This window comes from Leptosomus discolor, chromosome 3 (assembly GCF_034619465.1).
Source record: "Leptosomus discolor isolate bLepDis1 chromosome 3, bLepDis1.hap2, whole genome shotgun sequence".
Lineage (NCBI taxonomy): Eukaryota > Metazoa > Chordata > Aves > Leptosomiformes > Leptosomidae > Leptosomus > Leptosomus discolor.
In genome coordinates, this window is record NC_141393.1 from 77,527,365 (window position 1) to 77,549,470 (window position 22,106).

The 22,106-nt window shown below is 42.3% G+C and overlaps 1 protein-coding gene across 2 annotated transcripts; it reads left to right on the forward strand.

Annotated features, from left to right (window-relative positions):
• Nucleotides 1–277: 277 nt before the first annotated feature.
• Nucleotides 278–21,807, forward strand: DPH5 (diphthamide biosynthesis 5). 2 transcript variants are annotated; one of them, XM_086462711.1, is made up of 9 exons: nucleotides 278–419; nucleotides 3,525–3,649; nucleotides 6,938–7,046; nucleotide 7,919; nucleotides 16,186–16,286; nucleotides 17,155–17,275; nucleotides 19,394–19,433; nucleotides 20,508–20,611; nucleotides 21,531–21,807. In XM_086462711.1, the coding sequence occupies exons 1-9, from the start codon at nucleotides 285–287 to the stop codon at nucleotides 21,752–21,754; spliced, it is 960 nt and encodes a 319-aa protein (XP_086318837.1). In that variant the 5' UTR covers nucleotides 278–284; the 3' UTR covers nucleotides 21,755–21,807. The 2 variants fall into 2 exon arrangements, with proteins under 2 accessions (XP_086318837.1, XP_009960057.2); XM_009961755.2 differs by lacking the exons at nucleotide 7,919; nucleotides 16,186–16,286.
• Nucleotides 21,808–22,106: the final 299 nt, after the last annotated feature.

Sequence of the window (22,106 nt, forward strand, 5' to 3'; positions counted from 1 at the left end):
CCGCAAAGCGCGGAGGGGGGGCGTGGCCGCAGGCGGCGGCGCGGCCGGCGGGAGGCAGGTGGGAGACGGGCCGGGGCTGGGGGGGGCGTGAGGCGGGAGGGAGAGAGGGAGAAGGGGGTGGGTGGGCGTCCTGGCGTGAAGAGACGGGTGGCGGGAGCGGGGAGACGTGGGGCGAGGTCGCGGTGGGGCGTCCCGGCTGATCCCCGTTTCCCTCCCGTGATAGGTGGCTCTGGCGGCGGCGGCGGCGGCTTCGGGCCTGGTGGCTCTGGCGGCGGCGCGCAAGCATGCTGTACCTGGTGGGGCTGGGCTTGGGCGATGCCGAGGACATCACAGTGAAGGGGCTGGAGGCGGTGAGGCGGTGCCGCAGGGTGTACCTGGAGGCCTACACGTCCGTCCTGACGGTGGGCAAGGAAGCGCTGGTAGGTCTGGCCGCTGGCCCCGAGGAGGGGGCTGGGGCTGCCGGGGCAGTCCGGTCAGCAGGAGGAACGCCGGGTGCCTGTGCTCGGAAAAAACACACACGTGGCCTTCACAGGCTATGTTTTATAGGAGAAATCCTTTCGCTGCCTTGTGAGAAAACTAGAACGAAAATAAAATTTTCCTGCTTACAAGTATTTACGCTAGTTTTCATTTCAAATTCTAACGGCATCCGGAGATCCTGAAATATTGGAGAACTTGGTTAGAAAAACGTCTGATCTGTTTAAAAACAAAAAAAAATCAACAAAAGAGGTACCAGAAAAAAACATGTTTTGGAGCTTTGAACCTCTGAATCACCCTGGGGTGTTACGGTGTGCCTGCTGGGAGTAACCATCTCACGTTTTCATGTCTCCTTGTGGGCCAAGCTGTCTCACCATATTGCAGCTTCCACAACATACACAGCTCAGTCAGAGATGGGCTGTTGAACAACATGGAGATAAGCTTTTTGTTAGTAAACACTCCTTAGGGAAGAGGACAGTAGTAAAAACATACAAATTATAACTCTGATGGGTTCACTGGCCACAGGAAGATAAAGTTTAATGTTGAAATAATACTAAAAAAACGTGTTTACCTACCCACAGAACAGGGATCTCTCCTCTGAATAAGCTGTGCAGTACTATACAGGGATGCTGTCTGGGTCTTGGGTGCTGTATAGCCATAATGTACTTGTATGCATACCTGTATGTACATATACAGCACGTGAGACTTCTAGCTTGTAGTCAGCATTATGTGGTTTCCAGATACAAGCTAGGCTAGCATATTTGGGGACATCTCTAGTATGTCTGCTGTATTTTGAAATGAAGATATACTCCATGTTTTTCTGTTGGTTTTTTTTTCAGTACACTGAAGCAATCTGAATTGAAATTAATCCATTTAAAACAAAATTTGTTGTTGTTGTTGTTGTTGTATAGTTAGAAAAATGCAAAGTAGAAATTATACTGGATATTTTTACTTTGAAAAATCTACACTTAACTGATTTAAGTCCTTTGGAAGCCTTGAAGTCCCAAAGATGAGGTAATTGGGAAAAGCAATCAATAAAAACAAAGTAAAAGATGCTGTCTGACCCGAAACTGCCTAAGAGGGACTATAGGAATTAAATCACCAAGTGTTGATAATACAGCGCAGTTTACATACAAGTGACAATGCTGAATGGTTTATTTTGTAATCTGAAGGTCAGTCTCTCCTAACAACACGAAAAGTTATGGGAAAGCTCTCGAGAGGTAAAGAACAGATTCTTTCCTGCAGGGATTTCTAGAAATCCGCCTGATGCTTTTAAAATCAGATCTCAAAATTCAAATGACATGACTTGCTCAGTTTATCCTGTTGGCCTAAAACGTGTATGAAAATCTATCTGATGTTGGCCTTCTAAATTGTCCCTCAATGGGTGAAAGATCTATTTGGACCCAGTGACCTCCCAGTGGATCTACATTTCAGTTTTTGACAAGAGAGTCCTTTTTAGATATTCTCTAATTAACGAGCTTTGACTCGCACTGTGGAGCACTCTCGAAGCACGCAGACAGATCCCGTTCGCTGACAACGGACTGGAAGGTGTGCGTCTGGGGGTGCACCTGGTAGGCCCGGGTGCGCACTCGCCTGCAGCACTGCGCTGGAGTTAGTCTGGTCCGACGGGAAACCCACCCGCACGGGCGCAGCGTTGTTACCGAGTTCTCCGCACCGAGTGCTTCGCCGTGCCGGTCAGCTCTGGTTGGGCTGTGCGACTGGCTAACGTGCCTCTTGTGTAAGATACCGAATGAAAACAAACGGGTTGTCCGAGTTTGCTGTAGTTTGTTTAGTATCAGCAGTACTCCAGCCGCCAGCTGTTCTGAATCACAGATACAAGATGGCTTACACATTTATTTGGTCCCCTTGCTGTCGAATCTGTAGTTGCAGTCTGCTTCACAAGGAAAATAATATCCTCGTTTTACAGAGGTACTTACCCAGAAATGGTGAGGAAGTCATCTTTAGGAAAAGGAACCGGGGGCAGTAACAGAGGTCCCGTATTTACTACTCTAGCTGTGGGATGGTTTTCTTTATGGAAGCACTACTCTGCTTCCCTACAAGTATGATGGTTCTCTCATCAGTTCGCTATTCTGTGTGGACAAAGATGAAGCTACCACTGAAGTCACAGAAGTCAGAGGAAAATCTTTCTGGACCATAACTGACTTAATAGTTTTATCAATTTGTTAATATTTGTAATACCACACAAATTTTCTGAATACTGTTTATAACAAACCCACCTTTTTTGGTCTATTCCCTGGAAAAAAAACTTTATCTGGTCATGTAAAGAGCATGTAAAATGTATGGTGACACATGACTTAGAGACAGATATGTTCATGATAGTCATATAACATGTTCTAGAACTAACCGAAGTTTTACTACACGTGAGGCTGATTCTGGAAAAAAAAGGCATTTAAAACATACAAAGAGACATGATGATTACTGAGCTGATGAAGGACACGGTCAAATACGTGCTTACCTGTATACACAGTAACGTATTTCTTACAGAGAACTGAAGGTGAAGGATGAGTATGAAATCATTCCTTAGATGTGGTTAGTTACAGTATACTAAGGGAAAACCCAAAAAGCTAGGATTTGGTATAGCTAGTGTCGTATTTGTGTCTGGTTTGATGTCAGTATTATAACTAACCTGAGCAGTTAGGCTCAGACTTGGGAGAGGGGATGCCCTAAGTAGGATGACTGGTTAAATTAACTATGCCTAGAGCCCACCCAGGTCCCCTCAGTGTGCGGGTGCGATTGAGCTACTTCTGGAGCAGGTCCTTGACTGACACAAAAGGCATAAAAAACCAAGGCAGTGTCAGAATCATGTGCTTGACTAATTTTTGTCAACTCGGGAGCTGCTTTACGGGAAGCTCAGGTGTTCTTGCAAGGGGAGGCAGGGTTCTTTGAGACATGGGTCAGACTGCTGGGGAGAATAATAGAGTTGGCCGTTCCAGTGTCCATTGTCTCTGTTCCTGAGTGAGCACCCAGAGAAATACAAAAACACCCCTAAGTGTCTTATTTTGGTGTTTCTTATTAACTTCAATTTCTAGGAAGAGTTTTATGGGAAAGAATTGATTTTGGCTGACCGAGAAACAGTGGAACAAGAAGCCGATAGCATTTTAAAAGAAGCTGATGTTTGTGATGTCGCATTTCTGGTAGTTGGTGATCCGTTTGGGTAAGACAAGGCAACCTTTTAATTATTGCTGTAGTTTGATCACTCTTTTTTTTCAACAGGAAGGAGTCATACTCCCTAACTGTAATTCTTCATGAAACTGATTTTCAGACCAGAAGCACTTTTTATGTCTTTGTATGGGTTTTTTTACTGCATTAAAAATATACATGCAATTGTCTACACTTTATCTTGCTTTGGAGATTCCTTGCTCAGATATCCCTTATAGAGAGGAATGTAGACCCTCCAGGATGTATAAATCTTTCCTTCAGCAGTCACTTATCATTTCATTCTCCATGCTAGCTTTTATAGAGAACATTTTGTTCCAGGTTTTATCTGCTAACAGAAGAAATGCTAGGATATCACAAAACTAAAAGAAATGCGCTGTGTTTTGAAAGAGTATTCTTTTAGTTGCTATTTGTACTTACAGACTGCAGCTCTTATGCTCAGTTGTTTCAGAATGAATACTGATTTTTGGTTGTACAGTGCCTCTGCTTTGATATATGCTAGGTTTTAAAATCACTTAGGTCATTATAAGTGTCTTCTCATTTTGGTTTATTAAGCCTTTTGTTTCCTCTTTTTTTATTCCTGCTGAAAAGTATAGTCTTTTTCTGTCACCAGAAGGATCTCCTTCTGTCTTTTCAGTCAGGCATCATCAATCTGTAATGTCAAGTCGTACAGAAGAGCTTTTAGTCTCCAGCTGGTGATTCAAGATTTATACCACCGTGTTAAGGGGCACCAGAAAAATCGAATCACTGAGCACCCTATTTGTGAGTGAAAAAATAGAGAGAGTTTATGAAAAAGAGGAACAGTGTGCGCATCTGTCAAAAGCGGATAATTTATGTAAATACAGGTGGAAGGGAACTGGCAAGAGAATATTATATTAAACTTAGGGGCAGATGATGCTGTATTTCAGAAATATTAATTATACTTTCAATGCACGTTAACATTAAAATTAGGATTCGTGTACAGTGTAGAGCCACGTTACCTGTACCCTTGTGCTCTGATCCAGTGACTGTTGTAAGTAAGTACACAAAATGAAAGAAAAGCAACCTACGTGAATTGAAATGTAATTGCTACTTGTAAGCGGTATCTTGATCTGCCTCAGGTATCGTTAGTTTCAGTGTCTAAATTCTTCAATTCTGATTAACACACTACATCATGGTAGAAAACTACCCTTTTTTTGAATGAGTTGCTTCCCTCTAAATGTTTGTTCTTAGCTCTTAACATTGAAGCTAGAACTGCTCCTGTGCCCACATAGAGCCCTAAGGATTTAGGGGTTTGTGAGGTTACTAGGAAAGAGTACAGAATGTTTCTGTCCTAAGAGAAGCCATATGGGAGGAGGATAGAAGCCATGTGAGTGCAGCTGATCGTAGAGTTTCAAGTATATTCGCAGGTAAGAAGAGTATTTGGCAGCCTCAGGAAACCCCGGGTGTTGGTGATTAATGGTTAAGGTGATAAAACAAGCTGTGTCCCTGTCCTCCTCCCCACTGCTGTTCACTGCAAGTTTGTATCTGCATATGTGGTAACAGCTATGGATGTGCTAGCAGGAACCTGACAATTTTAGGAGTATACTGGAAAGCCCACCTTCATCTAGCCTGGTACTAACATTCGTGTTAATACCACCCATAAAACCTAAAATCTGTATCAGCGACAGAAAATACTAGTACAGCTCTGGGTGCAGAGAGCCGACTCCATGAAGCCTTTGCTGGTATTAGTGGAGTGCTCATGAGGGCACTTCTGCTTTTAGCTACAGTCATTATGGACAGAGCTGTTGGGAGAAAATACTGGCTGGAGCAAATTTCAGTGAATAAAGCCAGCTGATCCCTTGGTCCGTATTAGCATAACCACAGAGTCCTCCAGTACTCCCTGTCCTATGTACGTGAAGGGAATAATACAAGGCCATAAAACTAGTCCCCTCTTTTAGAGCAGGCGTTCTTAAATCACCTTTGCTTGTGGAAGTCAGGAGCATAGTTTCTTCACTAACCAAAGTGTTGGCTTAGATTACTGCATTCTCCTAGGTCTGGGAGCCTGTTTGTATCAGGGTCTGCGATTTCCCAAATTCAGACTCCCCTATTCTTTTTCCTCCAGTGAAATTGATTTCTTTTTTAAATGATTGATCCTTACAGTCTTGCCAGCTGCTGCCACATTTGTGTTGCGGTCTGAAGCACCTGATCTCCTGGTTGGTGCTGGTCAGACATGCAGTGTCAAAATTATCGGACTAAAAATCAGGGGAATTCTGTTTGGGTAACTGAACCAGACCAGCGTGAAAGCAGACTTCCTATTTAATTATTCTGATTGGCATATGCTACTTCTTTCTTTGCTTCCTTCTTTGAAATGGCCACGCAGAAATCTGTGTACGTCTTGGGAATGAGATGGCTAAGGCCATTGTTCAGGTTTGCTACGTTTAGGCAAGGGGTAGGTGCATTTTCATATTTCACATGGAAAACAGAGTGCCCAGCATGTATGTAAGAGGATGTGCAAGCAAGATACGTACATAAACATGGTTGCAGTTCAAAGATTTGCTGGATCTTTATATCCTAGAAGGACTCTAATCCCCACTGCGTTAACTACAAGCCCAATAATTCTTGCACCGGTCACTGCAAGGTGTTTATTGAGCGTTAGATCTGGAGCCAAATTTAGCTCAGTTCTAAGCATAACTACAATGTTCTTAATTATTTCAGCATAAACTTGATCACTCAAACTTAGACATTGTTAATTTCAGTAATTTGGCTTAAATGCAAAAGTCGATATGGTCTAAGGACTGCTTGCAGTTTACCTCAGTGTCTTCAAGGTTCTTGTCTGAGTGTGTTGCTTTCCTGGCATGCACTGCTGCAGATGGGAAAGGCCTGGCTGGGCCGCGAGTAAGGAAATATTGGAGTTTGTTGAAGTCTCTATGGCAAATAGAGTTGACCTTCTCAGTTCAACAGATGTCCAACAGACACCTGCAGAAGACAAAGGATAAAGGGAACTTTCCTTTTCAAGTACTTGTCAAAGCTACTTTAAAAAGTAACAATTGTGTTGGTGTTACAGTTTGAATGATGCCAGAACGCTGCAAAGAACCGTAACATGCTGAGGATGCCTGTATTTTGAGCTAGGGAAGATGACATATGGAAGCCTTATTGGAGTTTTTACTTTCCCAGAACAATCAGTGAAGTTATTATTGCCTTTTGGCACCTTTGCATTGCCTGAGTTGTGAAGGGTTTAATTTTACTTTCAAAACAAACTATAATGCTAGTAACACTTGGTCGCTTTATCTTTTCAATCTTTAATTTCTTTCTTTTCTTAACACAGGGCCACGACACACAGTGATTTAGTACTACGTGCAGTAAAATTGGGGATTCCATACAAGGTCATTCATAATGCTTCAATAATGAATGCAGTGGGCTGCTGTGGTTTACAGGTAACATTTCCGTATACATGCTGTTCCAGAACTGCTAAACTTAGAAGCGGTGAGATCTTCTACTGCTGTAGCAGTGCATGTTGCAATCTGAAGTTTGAAGATCTGTAGCAATTGTATACTTCTGTTGTCTGAATTTGTTAACACTTCCTTTTCAGTGTGCTACATGTCAGCAAAAGTCCCTTCTGATCAGCACTTGTGAAAATGAACAGTAACACTTCTATTCTCTGCTCTAACTTCCCTCTGCCCCAGGAAACTTTGATATTTAAGTTATTTTACAAATAAAGCATGTTGGCTTCCTTCTACTACTGATGGTCACCTGATAAGTTTATTCTTAAATTGGGTTGTTATCCTGTTGAGAAATATGCTGGTCTTGTCATAAAAGGAATACACGCGTAAGCCTGTCTATGTGCCCAACGCAGATCATAACTAATTCCAGAATCTTGTATATGATGCATTCTTTCTCTCTGAGGTTGACTTGTCTTCACTTTCTGCCCATCTGCCGAGAGAGAAAGGATTTGCCTAGCCAAGGACTAGAAGAACAAATGACGGTTTCTGTGCTTCTTGAATGGCTAAAGTAGAAAAGGTCTAGTGTCCACCAAAAAAATACTTCACTACTTCCTTCTACAGATGTATAAGTCCATTATTACTTTTCCTGCGTGAAAAATGTTACAGCAGTGTATGTGTCATAACTAATCACATATAAATTAGCTGAAGCTTCCCCCTCTTGTTTTCATTCATTACTTTAACATAGAACCTGCCCTCTCAAGGTTCAGAATAGTTCCCTGTGTATGGGAGCCTCTAAACCAAGCTCCCACTTCACCAAAACCAAAAGCAAGCACAGGAGTATGGATGTACTACAGGCAGAAGTTGAGGGTTTGACCAATAAGCTTTCACCTCTGAAGGAGGCAGCGTTCCTTCCTAGCTTAACGTGAAAGAACACTATTTTTTAAAATTTCAACAAACAATTGACACCTTCAAAATGACACTGACAAACTCCAATTGCCTTATTTCAGTGCAGCCCAGCAGCCCAGCTGCAGTAAGCTGGGTGTTGTCTCTGGCTTTGATCACATCTGAACAGCTTAGAAATGTGAGAGCCCTGTCTGACGGGGCAGTTCAGCGGCCGGTGCGTTGACACCTGTTCGGAGCTGGGGATGCTGAAGGGAATGCAGCACAGCGTTCACGTTCTTTAGCATTCTTTCCGTGAGCACTTTCTTCGTGATACCTGCCTATTGCTGTAAGACTTGGGCAAAATGATCTTTTAGGCAGGAAACAGGTTCCTCGGTGTCTAAAACCTACGTTTACAGCAGACAGATGGCAGCTGTCGCATGACTGCACTTGCTGGGGCGGGTGGCACAAGAGTTGAGGCTGAGGCTCACCCTTTCCCCTTTTGGCTTCGTGGTGGTGCAAAGCTTGCTTCTGCTGTCATGCTGTTGACAAGTAGGTTCTGCTGCCCGCTACCTTTTTACTGTTCTTTTATGTTCATTAGGAAGGAAGATGCAAGGCTCATATTCCCAGAGAGAACAGGGGACTAAGTTTGGTGAGGTTGCTTCCCACGCAACTCCAGCTAGGCATAGCAAGGAGGAGTGCAGAGCTTCTAGGTTAATTGAAAAAAAGAGCAGAAAACTAACTGGGAATATATTGCAAAGAGTCCATAAGGTTCGTCACGTATGCAGAGTTCTGGAGATTAGTTTACTATTTTCTTACCCCACGCTGAAGGGAACAGACCATGAAGGGAATGCGATGTTACTCACTCTGGCATTAGTCCCCTCTTCCATTCTGGCTTGGGAGGGGCTGCCTTCTCATAAGTCAACATTCCTGTTGTTGTATAAAGCATTTTAGGAAATAGTGATCATATTGTATTACCGGTCAGGGTATCACCAGCTGTTTGTTTAACTCTTTGTTGCTCCTTACAGGCATAAACAGCAAGTGAGGGGTATCTTACGAAAAAGCAGCCTGTGATTTAATTAGAGTTGCGGTGGAAGTTTATAATTTCTTTCAACAGTGTTTATGTTCCCAGCTGTCTCCTGCCATCAATTTAGTTTTGGAGTTACTGTGTTTCAAATTGCAAAGTTGCTGTCAAGTATAGCAGGGATTCCTCTTTTGCCTCACCACAGAAAAGGCTTGGCTTTTTTTCTTGTTTTAATCTGATTGTGATACAAAACCTCTTTCTTTCTTACTAGAGAAAAACAGGAAACACCTTTATACGCTGTACTGAAGGCCATGTGCGTAGCGAGCTGTAACTGCTGATTAGGCCCTCGGTGAAATGCAACTACAGCCCAGTCTGTTCACAAAAGAACATGGCTCTTGTCATCAGAGCAATGTTTCTATGCAGCCAACAACATTCTGGTAGTTGTGAAGTTTTCCTGTACAATAGTGAGTTACTGAAGTCAGTAGGGCGTTAGTGATGATTTGTCACCTTCAATTCTTAGATATATTTCTTGCCAAATTGGAAAGAAGGGTGAATATCTAGTTTCAAATACTTTTTAAAAATTTTTTTACTGTCTTGCCCATTTAACAGAATCATGCAGCTGGTTTGAAGGCTGCACAGGTGAAGCTTGTATTTCTTCAAAGAACAGGTTTTTTTTCAGTTTTGAAAATTAAACTTTTTTTGGAGCTCTCACAGATTGCTATAATGAGCTACAGCTATTGAAAGCAGAGGATAGTGTAACTTAGCAAAGTATTATTCTGACTGGGCACAAGGCTCGATGACTTGCTGTGGCTCCCTCTTTTACAGTCTCCTTGATGTGCTTTGCTGTGCCAGATTTTATTTTTTCCCAAGGCTGAAGAACATCTTTTCTCCCCAAAACAAATGAATACGGCCAGCGGGGAGAAGGCAGGAAGAGTGCCCCTGTGTGAGTGCCTCTTAGCACGTTCTCCGCAGGTTCACCTCTCCTGTCTGGAATCTGACGTGTTGGTGTGTCGGTCACTGACTCCTGTTGTAGTGGAGAACAACCACCAGTGAAGAAAGTCATGCAGTTTGGTGTCTGTGCACCCTGCCAGGGAAGTCAGGGAGCGGGAACAGAAGTCCCTGGGGGAAGGCCAGAATTCTCAGAGAGCACTTCTGGTGGTGGTGACTAGAGAGACAGTTCAGCTTTCCTCAGCAGCAGCTGCACTGTAGTTCCGTAGCTTTGGAAAGCTCAGTATTTTAGGTAACAGGCTTACCTCTGTTCTGCCACTGCTCAGCTGCCCTGTGAGGAAGGCATTGCCCTGGCTCTATTCGACCGGGATGCATCATTGCAAGCTGAGAACAAAGGGAGAGCCCAGCCTGACTTCCATGGCTTTATCTATACCCACACAGTTTTTCAGAGTAGGACTGATTGATTGTTAAGGATTTTAGCCCTACAATAAAGAAGCAGAAAACTCAGGATCTCCAATTTACACCTTTTTCCTTCCTTCCTAATCTGCATGACGTCTGGGTTAGTTTGGGAAGGTCACTGGCCAGAGTGGCGCTCCAAGGGCGGAATTCTCTCTGACTCAGTTCTGGTAATGTATCTTTGAGGTAGCGGTATGGATGGTCAAACGCGTGAGGAACACTCTGCATCACACTGACCTGTGATGCACATGAAGGAATGATGCAACTTGAAATGGCTTGAAACAATGGCATTACTGTAAAAAAGGAGGATTGGGAACTAAATTGCAAAGCTGGAGGCAGGCCGTGGGATGAGACAAAAGACTAAAATGAGCCAGTCATTTCTGGGAGAGTGGTGTTGCTAGTTTTGAAAGCATTTACTTTACATTTTGGTAGGGTAGCTAGGAAAAAAACATGCCATGGCAAAGACCTGCCTTTCTTTTGAGACTACCCACTTTCCACCTGAATAGCTTCAGAACAAACATCTGCGCGTCCCCTTGTTTCTTTCAGTGACTCATCTCAATATTTTTTTGTTTGCAGTCCAGTTAATTCTTGTAAGACAATTACAGTTATAAAATAGTTTTTGTCTTTTTGCTGCTAGCTGATCACTGAAGTGTAAAAGCAGTGCTAACTCTTATTTTTGAGTCTTTACTGAACAGGTGAGTACATTTTCAGTGTCAAGTAGAAAAACATTACTAATAGATAAGGAAGCTGAAGGATGCTGTTGTTACTTGCTGTGCTCACAGTCAAATAGAAAACCTGTAGCTGCAGGAGCGGAACCTTAAGGGTTCCACCCTCCCTCTGTGCCCTAATCTTCAAAAATACTCTTTGTTCTAATAGGAGGGGCTCTATGCAAAATGTTTTTTTATTCACTGACAGTGAAAAAAAAACCCTGTTTTCCACCACTAGTTGGTTTTCTCACTTACTACCAGCTTCTGAGCCTTTTAGAAGTTGGTATTGGCTTCTCAAACCAATTAAAGGTTAAATCAGTGCAAGTGGCACTACTTCATTACTCACAATTGCTGTTCAACTTAGTGCGTTTGTCACCAGCAAATGTGACCCAGAAACATCCATTTAATCAGAATAGATTTTTTTTTTTTCTCCATTCAGATATCTTCATTTCAGATTAGTAACCCAAGTGACCCGGGTGGGAGGGAATCATTGTTTGATAGCGCTGGCAAGAGCCTTAGGAGGTTGTTAAAGATAAGGTGACATTACTTTGGAGGGAAAATCCCCTCCTGTTTAAATTTGCTTGGAGTTTCAAAGTCTTTTCATAGCTGAATTTCGTTCTGCTTGTGGAGTGGCTGTTTCCCAACTGCTAATACAGGAGGCAGCCAAGAGAAAAACGTGTTCTTCCCTTCAGCTGCTTTTATGTGATTTGTCCCAGCTGCCTCCTGAAGACTGCGGTCACGTGCCGTGGGCTTCCCTCAGCCAAACATCATTTTCTTCGCAGTTCCTTTCTCTCTTGTATGTACTAAGGGGACTGGGCATTTTTGGGACAGCTGAGCCAATCTGTTGGCTTGCAGTACAAAAAGGAGTCACAGCCCCGTGTGAGTGAATGGTAGAAACTTTCAGTTTTCATGTGAAGGCTCTCGTGAGGCATTCAAAGTTGCTAAAGGTCTGTGGTACTAAATAAGATGATAGTGTAAAGGGCTAGAGCTAGGCTTGGGGTTGTTTCATGTGACCAATTACAAGCAAAAACGAAGCTTGACCGATTCTTGCTACCTCTTTGTTGATGATTGTCCTACTTTCTAAGCTGTTCTCTGGCAACAACGTATAATATAAAGAACAGTAGGAGCCCTTTAATCTGATATATGTGGTCTGGAGGGTTGTTAACTTGTTATGGAGGATAAGGGGAAAAATTGTGACTTGTTCCTTTTTTTGAGGATGAATGTTGCATAGCATCATGTCAAAACTTTTATGACAAATAAACCAAAAAGTGTCTTAGCTTTTCTGTGTATGTTCATCGGGATTTATCAAGAAGCAACGTGGGATAGTGCAAGGTGCTCTATGGTCTCCAAATTCCATTGGGGAATAGCCTTAGGGGAAAAAGCCTTTTGGTGTCTGTCAGTGGGATGTGATCAGGCTGCGCAGTGTCTTCATTTGCAGAACGCACCTGTCCTGTGAGAACTATCTGCAGTGTCACCTGGGACCATCTCAACACAGAACATAGCTGAGTAGCATTTCAGCCCTACAGGGTTTACAGGCGTTTCCGTGTGCATACAGGTTCCAGGCCTGACAGGTGTAATGGTAAGAGCCCTCTTTCTTCTCCCCCTGCCATGTGTCCAGTTCTGGAGCTGTTTGAAATTTTGGGAGAGGAGGTAGGCTCGTAAGTGCAGAACTGCTTTGTCACCATTGCAGCTGATACAACAATAATTCTCAGAAAGATGCTATAAAAATAAATGTCTGCATTTTGAAATGTTTACTTCTCGGTTTCTCTGCAGCTGTTGCCCTACTGACCTTTAATATTATTTTGCATCTTGTCTCCTGCTTGCTTTAGTACTTTTTAGAGGGGATGGGGGAATCTTCCTTTTTTAATTTCCCTATTTTCAGTCTCAGCTTGTTTCTTCTTTTTATGCCCTATATTTTTGTGGTGATTAGCCACACCAGTATTTTAAGTGTGGACTGTTGATCTGGACAGTTTCAGGTGTCCAATGTCATTCACGTGTGTGGCCATTAACAAAGTTGCTCCGTAGTTTCATTGAAATTTCATTTGCATGCAGGCTTTCCAAGCTGAGATCATGGTACCGCACTTTTACTTTCATAGTTTATCCTGGCCTCTCAATTAGCAATCAATTCTGCTTATATAAACAACAAGTAAAATAAGAAATATCATCAACAGAAGGGTTAAAAATACTAACTGAAAACAGGCACCTCAGTACCAAAAGTTGTCAGACATTCTTTCATGCTATGTGTGTAAATAAAACAGGAAGTTATAGCTTCTTCTGGGGTGATGAAAGGGAGAGTTGAAGAACAGCTTTCTGCAGTATTTTGTGAGAGGCAGAAAACTCGAGCAGACAGAGCATTGCCTCGGAGCAGAGAGTTCTGGCTTCCTTTCCTGACTTCAGCTATTGCATTGCAAAATTTAAGTGCACGAAGTTTTGCTTAAGCCAATTACTACTTGGGGGGGGGGGGGGGAGGGGTATTTCCAAAGACTGAGGTCTTTCAAAATGACCTTTTGAAATTTTTCTGTGAAGTTTTTGAGCATTAGGGAGAAGGTAAGAAGGTTAGTTTCCAAGCTGAGGGCACGAAATGTCTGTCCAACCATTTCACTGAGCCCCTTTGAAATTCTGGCGCTTTTGTGCCTGAGCAGAATGCAGGCACTCTAACAAATCTGATGATTAGTGCAAGTGTGATGCTTGAGATGTTTTAGCTTGTACAGAACAGATCTTGCCCACTCCTAACCCCCAGCTGCTTAATGTAGAGTGCAGCACACAGAAGACCGCTGTGAAACTTCATTTGCTGTTGCCTCTCTTTAAAGCTGTGCCAGCAACCGTACAGCACGGTCGTTTCACTGAAAATATACAGAGCTCCTCATTGTCTTATTACACTGCTGCTTAACAATCTCAAAGCATGACATTAATCCTTAGCTCTGTTGTAGTACACCTTGGTTAACAAACATGCGTCACAGTTTTAGTCCAATGACAAGCGTGATTTCTGGATTTTGGGGCCCTATTCAGTCTTTTACGGTTGGTGGAAAGAATCTTTTTTAATTGCGGTGGGTTCTGTCTCTAGTGGACCTGCTGTTCTCTGTAACTGATGAACCCTTAGGAGAGCAATGGAATTTTTGGTATTTACTGCTCTGTCTGCAGCAAGGCTTATCTTGAAAGTCTGATACTTGGTGCTAGATTTCAAGAGGTGGAAATCAGAACGCAGCACAGGAAGCTGTGTTAGGAACAAATGGGATCTGCATGAGGTACAGGGAGAGAGTTAGGAATGTCATTCTGGTACACCTCTGTGTTGCTGCGTTAATGCAGGATTGCTGTGCTGGAAGAGCAGTGCCTGTGTTTGCATAAATGTCACACCTCAGCAGAGATCAAAGGCTGGATGAGAAAGAAACGCTAGTGCCTGTAGAAGTGCCTGTGAGGTAATCGGTTACAAGCAGTCAAGCACTGTAGGGGTATCCATCTACTGCTTCTGTTTCACAGCATTCACAGACTGTTGGTGTACCAGAAGGTTTCCAAAGCAGTATTTTCCCCTCTTTACAGTAAAAACATGTATGCATTAATGGTAGGAAATCCGTTCTTTAGAAGTTGAGTTAGTAGGGGGGGTGTAAGTTGCAAAGGCATTTTTAGGAGTTAATAAAATACGTCCCATTCCATCTCGTTGGTGTAGAAGGTACTTCTGTGCTGTCCAGGTGCTGAGAAAACAAGTGTGTTTTTTTGAGACTATAAGTACCGTGTTCTATGGTACCAATACTTGGTGCAGATATTCTGAAGTTATTTCTACTGAATAGACAGGCCGTTTCTGCCAAAAACGTTTTATCCTTTTTTGACATTCAGACTTCAGTTTTAATGCGAAACCCGGTAAACAAAGGACAGACTCAGTGAATCTGACTGGCAGTGCGTGCACAAAAAGGGTAACTTGCTTAACTTCTTGTTGGCAAAGATGATGGAGAATCTTTGTAACGATCAATGGAAAAGAGAAAAATAACAATCAGAACAAGTGCTGTAGGGTATCAAGTTGAAAGACCAACTTGTTTTTAATATGTGGCAGAGTGGTTTAAAAGATCTGATTCCCAGCGAAATACTTCTCAGTAACATTTTTCCCATTCCTGCACATCCTTTTCTTTGCTAAAAGGGAAAGGTGGATGTTTCACTCCCTCCGGTTATCAAAATGCCAAAGGGACTGGGATAAGGTTTGAGGTTAATTGAGGCCACTTTCTGTACTGAAGGAGGGCTGCTGCCCTTCGGGAAATGACTGCAGTGGCTTTCAGGTGGCAGATGGTCAGCTAGTTAGTTAGGCTGGTACCGGGCGTTTCAGCAGTTGTTGGTGACTGAGGGTATACGACCATTGAGGTTAAAGGTTAACTTGCTCCCAGGAGCTCTAACAGTGAAGGGGAGAAAGAGAAACTCCTTGTTCCGATAGTTTTTCTTCAGATCTGGTACAAAATGGAAAGAGTTTTAGCTAGCCACATGAAAAATAAGCAAAACATTGCTTGTTTTTTTTTTTTTTCTTGTTTCTAGAACACAGCCTTGAAGTAGTTAACAGGTTACATCAGGAGCAATTCATTTGGTTCAACCTATATTTAGTTTACTGGATGAACCTTTAGGTTGTGAAATGTACGCTGTGTGTTCTTGTTCTTCTGCTAGAATGAAATATTTAAAAGAGGAAATGTTTTCAGTAATATTCCAGGAATCTTTGAATAAACTCTGTTCCTATCAGCATGAATGGTTAAAATTTGAGCTTTTGGCCCCTTGAAAACAAACGTGTTTCTACTTTGATTAAAATTCTGCTCTGCCAGCATAAAGGAGTTAAAACCGCAACCTCATGCCACAGTAAAATAAGTAGGTGGAGGGGAATCCCCAGATGGCACAGAGCTGCCAGAGCTGCTTCTGCATAGGGTCCTCTTCTTTGCTACCAGCGCACCCAGTGCCTCCTGTCGTGGGCTTGGAAAAGCAGTTCTTCCTTCCAGGTTTACAGAGAAAGCAGGGCAGTTAGTCCATATAGCCATTGTTTCTCTGGTGGGCTTGAGCAGACAGAATGTTGGCAAACTAAAATCCATCTGGGATGGCCCCATTCCGGAGCCGAATTGACCAAAATTGATGCATCGTTTTGCCCTTTTTCAAGTTGCTTATGAAAACCTCCAAGCCAAGTGCTGCCTTAGGATTTCTGCTTTTGCATCACTGGAAATGGTTGGCAAGACTGTTGCTTCAAATGTCTGCACCGAGGTTAGGGGCTTCCCGTAATAAATAGCGTTAAGACTGAGAATAAAATCAATGTGTTTGACATAGAGTCTGCTGGCAATATTCTTCTGGCCATAGGGGCATAAAAAATGTTGCACTTCTGCGCTCTGTGCACAACCTGCCCCTGCATTCAGATCATCATATCCACTCTTTAGACCTTTTGCATGGTACAGCTTTCATCTGCAGGGGAGTGCTGTCTTGATACGAATTCTACGGTATCAGGAGAATCAAAATATTGTAAGTGTCATGGCATTCTTAGAGTTGCCTAGCCTTATCCAAAATAAGAAACAATAAGTACTAATCTTCATGCTTGTCTTACAAAGTTTTGCCTTTAAAAGGACTTCAGAATTAAGTAACAAAGAATAGAAGGTAGATCGAGAGTTAGTCAATATACATTGAAAAGGGGAATACAGAGATAGATAAAAACTTTACAGGTAATTCACTAGTCGTTCTTTAACAGGCTTTACTGTTTGGAGAGTAGAAGAACAAGAGCACATCTCTGTTATGAAGAAGAAAAAGCAGTTCAGTAATTACAGATTTTGTTAAAAAGAAAGGAGGGAATGCAAAGGAATGCACTAGAGCTGGTCAAGAGATACAGAGAAGCAAGGGGCAGCTTTCTTAAAAGGAAGCGTTATTTTTAATGCAGTGTTTTGGTGTGTATTTATGAAAGACCAAACCTAAGCACCTTGTAGGAGAGTACTCTGCCTGTGGTACAAAACTTCTTCACTAACTAGGCTCAGGACTTTCAGTGTTGCCAGTTGCTCATGACTTTCATAGCATTTTTTTGTATGCGCTACTATTTATTTTTTTTCTTATTGTGTACAAGTGTTATTGTATTTGCTTTGTTTTACAGTTGTACAATTTTGGAGAGACAGTTTCTATAGTTTTCTGGACAGATACATGGAAGCCAGAGAGCTTTTTTGACAAGATGGAGAAGAACAGGCAGAACGGAATGCACACACTGTGCTTACTTGGTAAGCAGCAGCTCCCCCGGTTCCTTAGCTACCGTCTTCCGCAGTGTCCAGAAACAACAGTGATAGGCACGAGACAACGTCTGTGATGATCAGACAAATGTTCTTAGCTAACATGTGTCTTTGAAAATATACCAAAAACTGGAATGTTAGTGTATGTGTACTTAAAGTCAGCTCAGCCGTTGTTCATGCTACAGCGGCCAGGGATTTCTTAATTCCTCTTCAAAAAATCCATAGGAAACGATGCCTTTGTAGAAGTCAAAGAGGAGCAGGAGGCCCATATTTGATCTAAAGATCAGTGTGACTTTCAGCTAGCTCAAGCTCAGATTGCAGTGACTAGCAGCTATCTTTTATGGACTTAAACAGGTTAGAGCTCAACACGTTTGACTTTCTGGGGAGCTGAGTCGTATATTTAACCTCATTTCTGTTTTGTAAGATGATATTCCCTTTCCTGAGTGACCTCATCTAAGAATGTTTTGGCAAAAGGTGATTGTCACATGAGAAGCTTCGGTGCTGTAAAAAATCCTTGCTGATCACGGAGCTGGAAGGGAATACTGCTCCCACCTGAGCCCTGTCCCCAGGCTCTCCCCTGGTGCTCTCTGATCTTTGTCCTACCCCACAGTCCTCAGCTGAAAGGCACTTTCTGAGTGACTCTACTAGTCTGGGGAACTCCTTCAAGGTTATGGATCTGCCTGCATATAAACAATAAGGCACTTGCATATTTGTAGATAGAATTATATACCTTTCTGTATCGTTTCTCAGAAACAGCTGGGGTCTCTCAGTGCTAAATAAATTAATATTTTAAGTAAAAACAAATTCTGTGGTAACTGGAGGAATCCTGAGCAGGAAACAATTTAAATGTGTAAGCATCACTGCACATCGAACTTTCCAGTGCCTTGAAAGTTGTTTGTTTTCAAAATCGGCTAAAAATCAGAACTGTGGTCACTTGTTTTAAAGAAGGATGACTTCACAAGTGTTTTAACAGGGATTATTACAAGTATAATAATGTTAAAGTATTCTTTAGATAGTGTGTATCATAATTTCTACAATCTCCTTTTTATGTTTAATTTTTTACACAGTAGTGAAAAGTTCTGAATCCCATTGAAATTTAAATCTCCTGTTTCAGGGACAGCTGTGGTACCTGCATCTAATTGTAGCTCACAGCTGAAAACTACCGATTTCCCAGTTAACTGTTCCCTTAATACTACCTGTCATTCTGGTCTATGTATTGATTGTTTATCCAACTAGACTAGGTTACCGGGTAGGCAGCTGTGCCACCAAAAGGTTAGTGCCGACAAACTTGTGAATTCCAAGTGACTTCGCGGACATACAAGCAACTTGGTAAACTGTGTACTAATCATCTCGCAGCTTTGCGTTTCAAACCCTTTTCTTCAGAGAGACTTTGGTTTCAGAGCTGTTTGTATAACTTAAGCAATATTTTTTTTAAAAATCAAGATTAAAAACGTATCCAGCTTTCACTATGATACTATTTGGGGGGCATTTGAGCATGGATAACGTTGGATTGCCTCTTGGAGAGATTGCGGTCCATCAGAGTTTCGTAAAATTGCAGATGCAGAGTCTTACCTGACCCCTTCTCTATTTCATTTTTGCCCATATCCTTTTTTTTTTTTCCCTGTACAGAAGATTGTTCTAAATTTTGATTGGGACAGGAAGGAAGTGTTAACGAAAGTCAGGTTCCTGCACGGCCATGATGTAATCACTGTCGATCAGTCATACTTGCTTTACCTTTTGTGACCGCAATGTACTCGTAATTTAAGAGTAGTCCCGGTGATACCCTGGTGTGCGTAAACATGTGGCATTGAGCTGTCGTATGGTAAATATGCCTGCCACTTGGATGCTCAGCAGTACTCGTATTCATCTACGTTGCTCTGAGATCTGTGACACTTGCCCTTCTTTGGGTAAAACCACATGCATAACATCACTGTACTTTGCGATTAATGAAGCAGCAGAATGTGATCCGTGTTCCTTTTCCCTGTAACAGCCAAAATGTTGTTATAAAGTTTATAGAATCTGCTGCTTAAATTAAGCTTTACCTACATAGAAAACGAAGTGGGCAGTTTGTAGGGAACCTGTGTTTTAATACCCGTTCTGTTTCTACAGATATTAAAGTGAAGGAGCAGTCTCTGGAGAATCTAATGAAGTGAGTCACTGTTTTGAAAATACATAGACACACACACACAGTGTATCTACAAAGGGGTTTTTGTGCAAGGAACAAAGCACTTTGCCCATAGTCCAGCACTGAACTTACCTGCCTTCTCCTCTCGTACTTCTCAGCGCCCACAGCCTTTTTGTTTCTTACAAGAAGTTGAACTTTGTTGTTCGTTACAATAGGACCTGGCTTTATTTCAGTAACTGAATGAAGTTGCAGCAGGGCATGATGTTTTTTTTTAACTGTTTCTGTGAGAAGCATTAAGTCAGAACGGGGCAAGTTGTCTGCTTGGCAAATGAAGTGTTATTTTACTACTGTTCTGTCCCGTCCTGAAACAGATTAATAGCTGAAGCAGCGTTCTGAATTCATTCTTCCTTACGCTGGCTAGAAGCGGTGTGAAGTGCTGCATACATACCACCCTTTGTGATCAGCTAAATAAGCAACGTATAGAAAATGCTCTTAAGTTCATTTGACTGTATTCAAAAAAGCTCTTGCCACATCTTAATCATCTCTCTGCAGTCTGTATGTTTTGACAGCAGCGAACAGAAATGGTTACTTTATACGCATTCTGTAACTCTGGTCTAAATTAAACATTTGTGAAGTCTCACAGTATCATTGAGGTTTGTTTATTCTGGAGTTTCAAAATAAAATCTGTTTGACTGAATCCACAGTTGGCAAAGAAAGCAGCATTTCATTTAAGAATATATTTCTAGCCTGTAATCATCTGTCTACAGGGCATTTGACAGAAAAACAGTAGTTGGCCCTTAAATTTAAGTCTAATGCAGCTTTCAGGAGTAGCTGCAGAACCTGCATATTGCTTCCAGCAGCTGAATTTGCTTTTAAAACTCAAATGATCTGCCAGCTGTAGGCCCTGCTGTTTCACAGGTGTGGTGAGAGCACAAGAGACTTCTGTCTTCCTTACAAATCCCACTCTTGTCTAATAGGCCCAGCCTGAAAGCCTGGGCCTCTGTAAGTTCAATTTGCTGGTCTAGAGGTTTCTTGAAATAAACTGTAAGAACGCTAGGGGTAATGAAATGAAGTTTCTCTACTTTTCCTTCCCTGCAGAGGAAGGAAGATTTACGAGCCACCACGCTACATGAGTGTGAATCAAGCTGCAGAACAGCTTCTTGCCATTATTCAAAACAGGAGGCTTCAGGGAGAAGAACCAGGTACTTCACTGTGATGTTTCTGTCTGCTACTGCCCCTCTCAAGTCACACTGAGGGATGAGCCTCTGAGCTCTACTCCCTTCCTCTCGATCTTAAGCACTTTCTTGCTCTGCAGTGGAACTGGGCTGCCTTAAATCCCGGTCATGAGATGGCTTTGGCAGAGCTTGGACACAGTGTTGTTCAGTGAGCAGCGATGAACGTGCGCTAGTGGCTCCTGGGGGTTTAGCCAAAGCCTCAGTTTGGTAACCCTGCACTGTTTCCAGCCATCTTTAACTGTGAGCTCTTTGATCCTGGAGTTGCAGGAGGCAGAAGGATTCTGAGCATTTTAGATCAGCCAAGCTTCAAAAATCTCTGCTACTTTTTGTTTAGACTGGTCACCCTCTGCTCTACATGAATACCAGCACGAATCTAGGTTAACCCAACGATGCAGAACTGCGATTTCGACCTTGAATTCTTAACACTAGTGAAGAGCAAACTGTGAAAGATGTTCATTGAGACCAAGGGTGAAATCACAGCAGCTATAAAGATAACTCGGTTGTGTCACAGGGGAAAAAAAAAATAAATCTTTCTAATAGAAATTCATCTGGCTCTAGTGCTTTTTAAAGTTCATTAAATACTGTTAAAATGAAAATCCTTTCACTTTATCCTTTGTATAGAATGTGCAGCAGTTTCCTCAATGTGAGCACAATTCCTGAATGGATTTCATATTCTACTCCTGATGCCTTCCCCTTCTTGCTTATAAACATCCCTAAGACACAGCTTTATTTTCTTTCAGGAACAAGCTTCTGTCTAGGCCACTCTGTGATTCATTAATTGGGAGCTTTAAGAAAGCAGTATCAAAGTTTAAGCATTTTGAGTACTTTTTCCTTTATGACAGGACCATTAGTCAGTAAATTAAGCATTTAATCTTCTTTCTTCCAGGAATTACTGAAGACACAATTTGTGTTGGCCTCGCACGTGTGGGTGCTGCGGATCAGAAGATTGCTTCAGGCACGCTGCAGCAGATGTCCACAGTGGAGTTAGGCGGTCCACTACACTCCTTGATTGTTGCAGGCACTATGCATCCTCTGGAATTAGAAATGCTTAAGCTTTTTTCTGTAGATAGTTCCAGTTTTGAAAATAATGAACTTCAAAGGACCACTTAAATAAAAAGGAGGAATTTAAAATTTTATTCCATCTTTAATTTCATGACAGCGTAACGTTATTCCTGTGAATATTTAGAGCTTGCCTAAGTGGAGTTAAATTACATATTGCTTCAAGAGACAACACTGTAGGAACATGGACCTGCTTTTCCCTGAGGCTACAAACTGCAGCCGCTTATATCAGCTTCTACCACGTAGACACCTCCAGAAACCTTTAAACCTTAAAAGCCCTTTGTCAGAGTCGGTTCATTGTCATCTGCATCGGTCTTAGGTTGATGCCTCAGGTAGGAAGTGCAAGCAGAGAACTGGAGAAGTGTACAGACACCTGGGTGGCATCACTCCTGCTGTAGGACAT

What these genes read in the sequence shown, in the direction of transcription:
- DPH5 (XM_086462711.1), top strand. Translation starts at nt 285, where the DNA reads ATGCTGTACCTGGTGGGGCTGGGCTTGGGCGATGCCGAGGACATCACA. An exon ending in GCACACACTGTGCTTACTTG is followed by an intron (nt 17,276 to 19,393) that starts GTAAGCAGCAGC and finishes CTGTTTCTACAG; the next exon opens with ATATTAAAGTGAAGGAGCAG. An exon ending in TCTCTGGAGAATCTAATGAA is followed by an intron (nt 19,434 to 20,507) that starts GTGAGTCACTGT and finishes CCTTCCCTGCAG; the next exon opens with AGGAAGGAAGATTTACGAGC.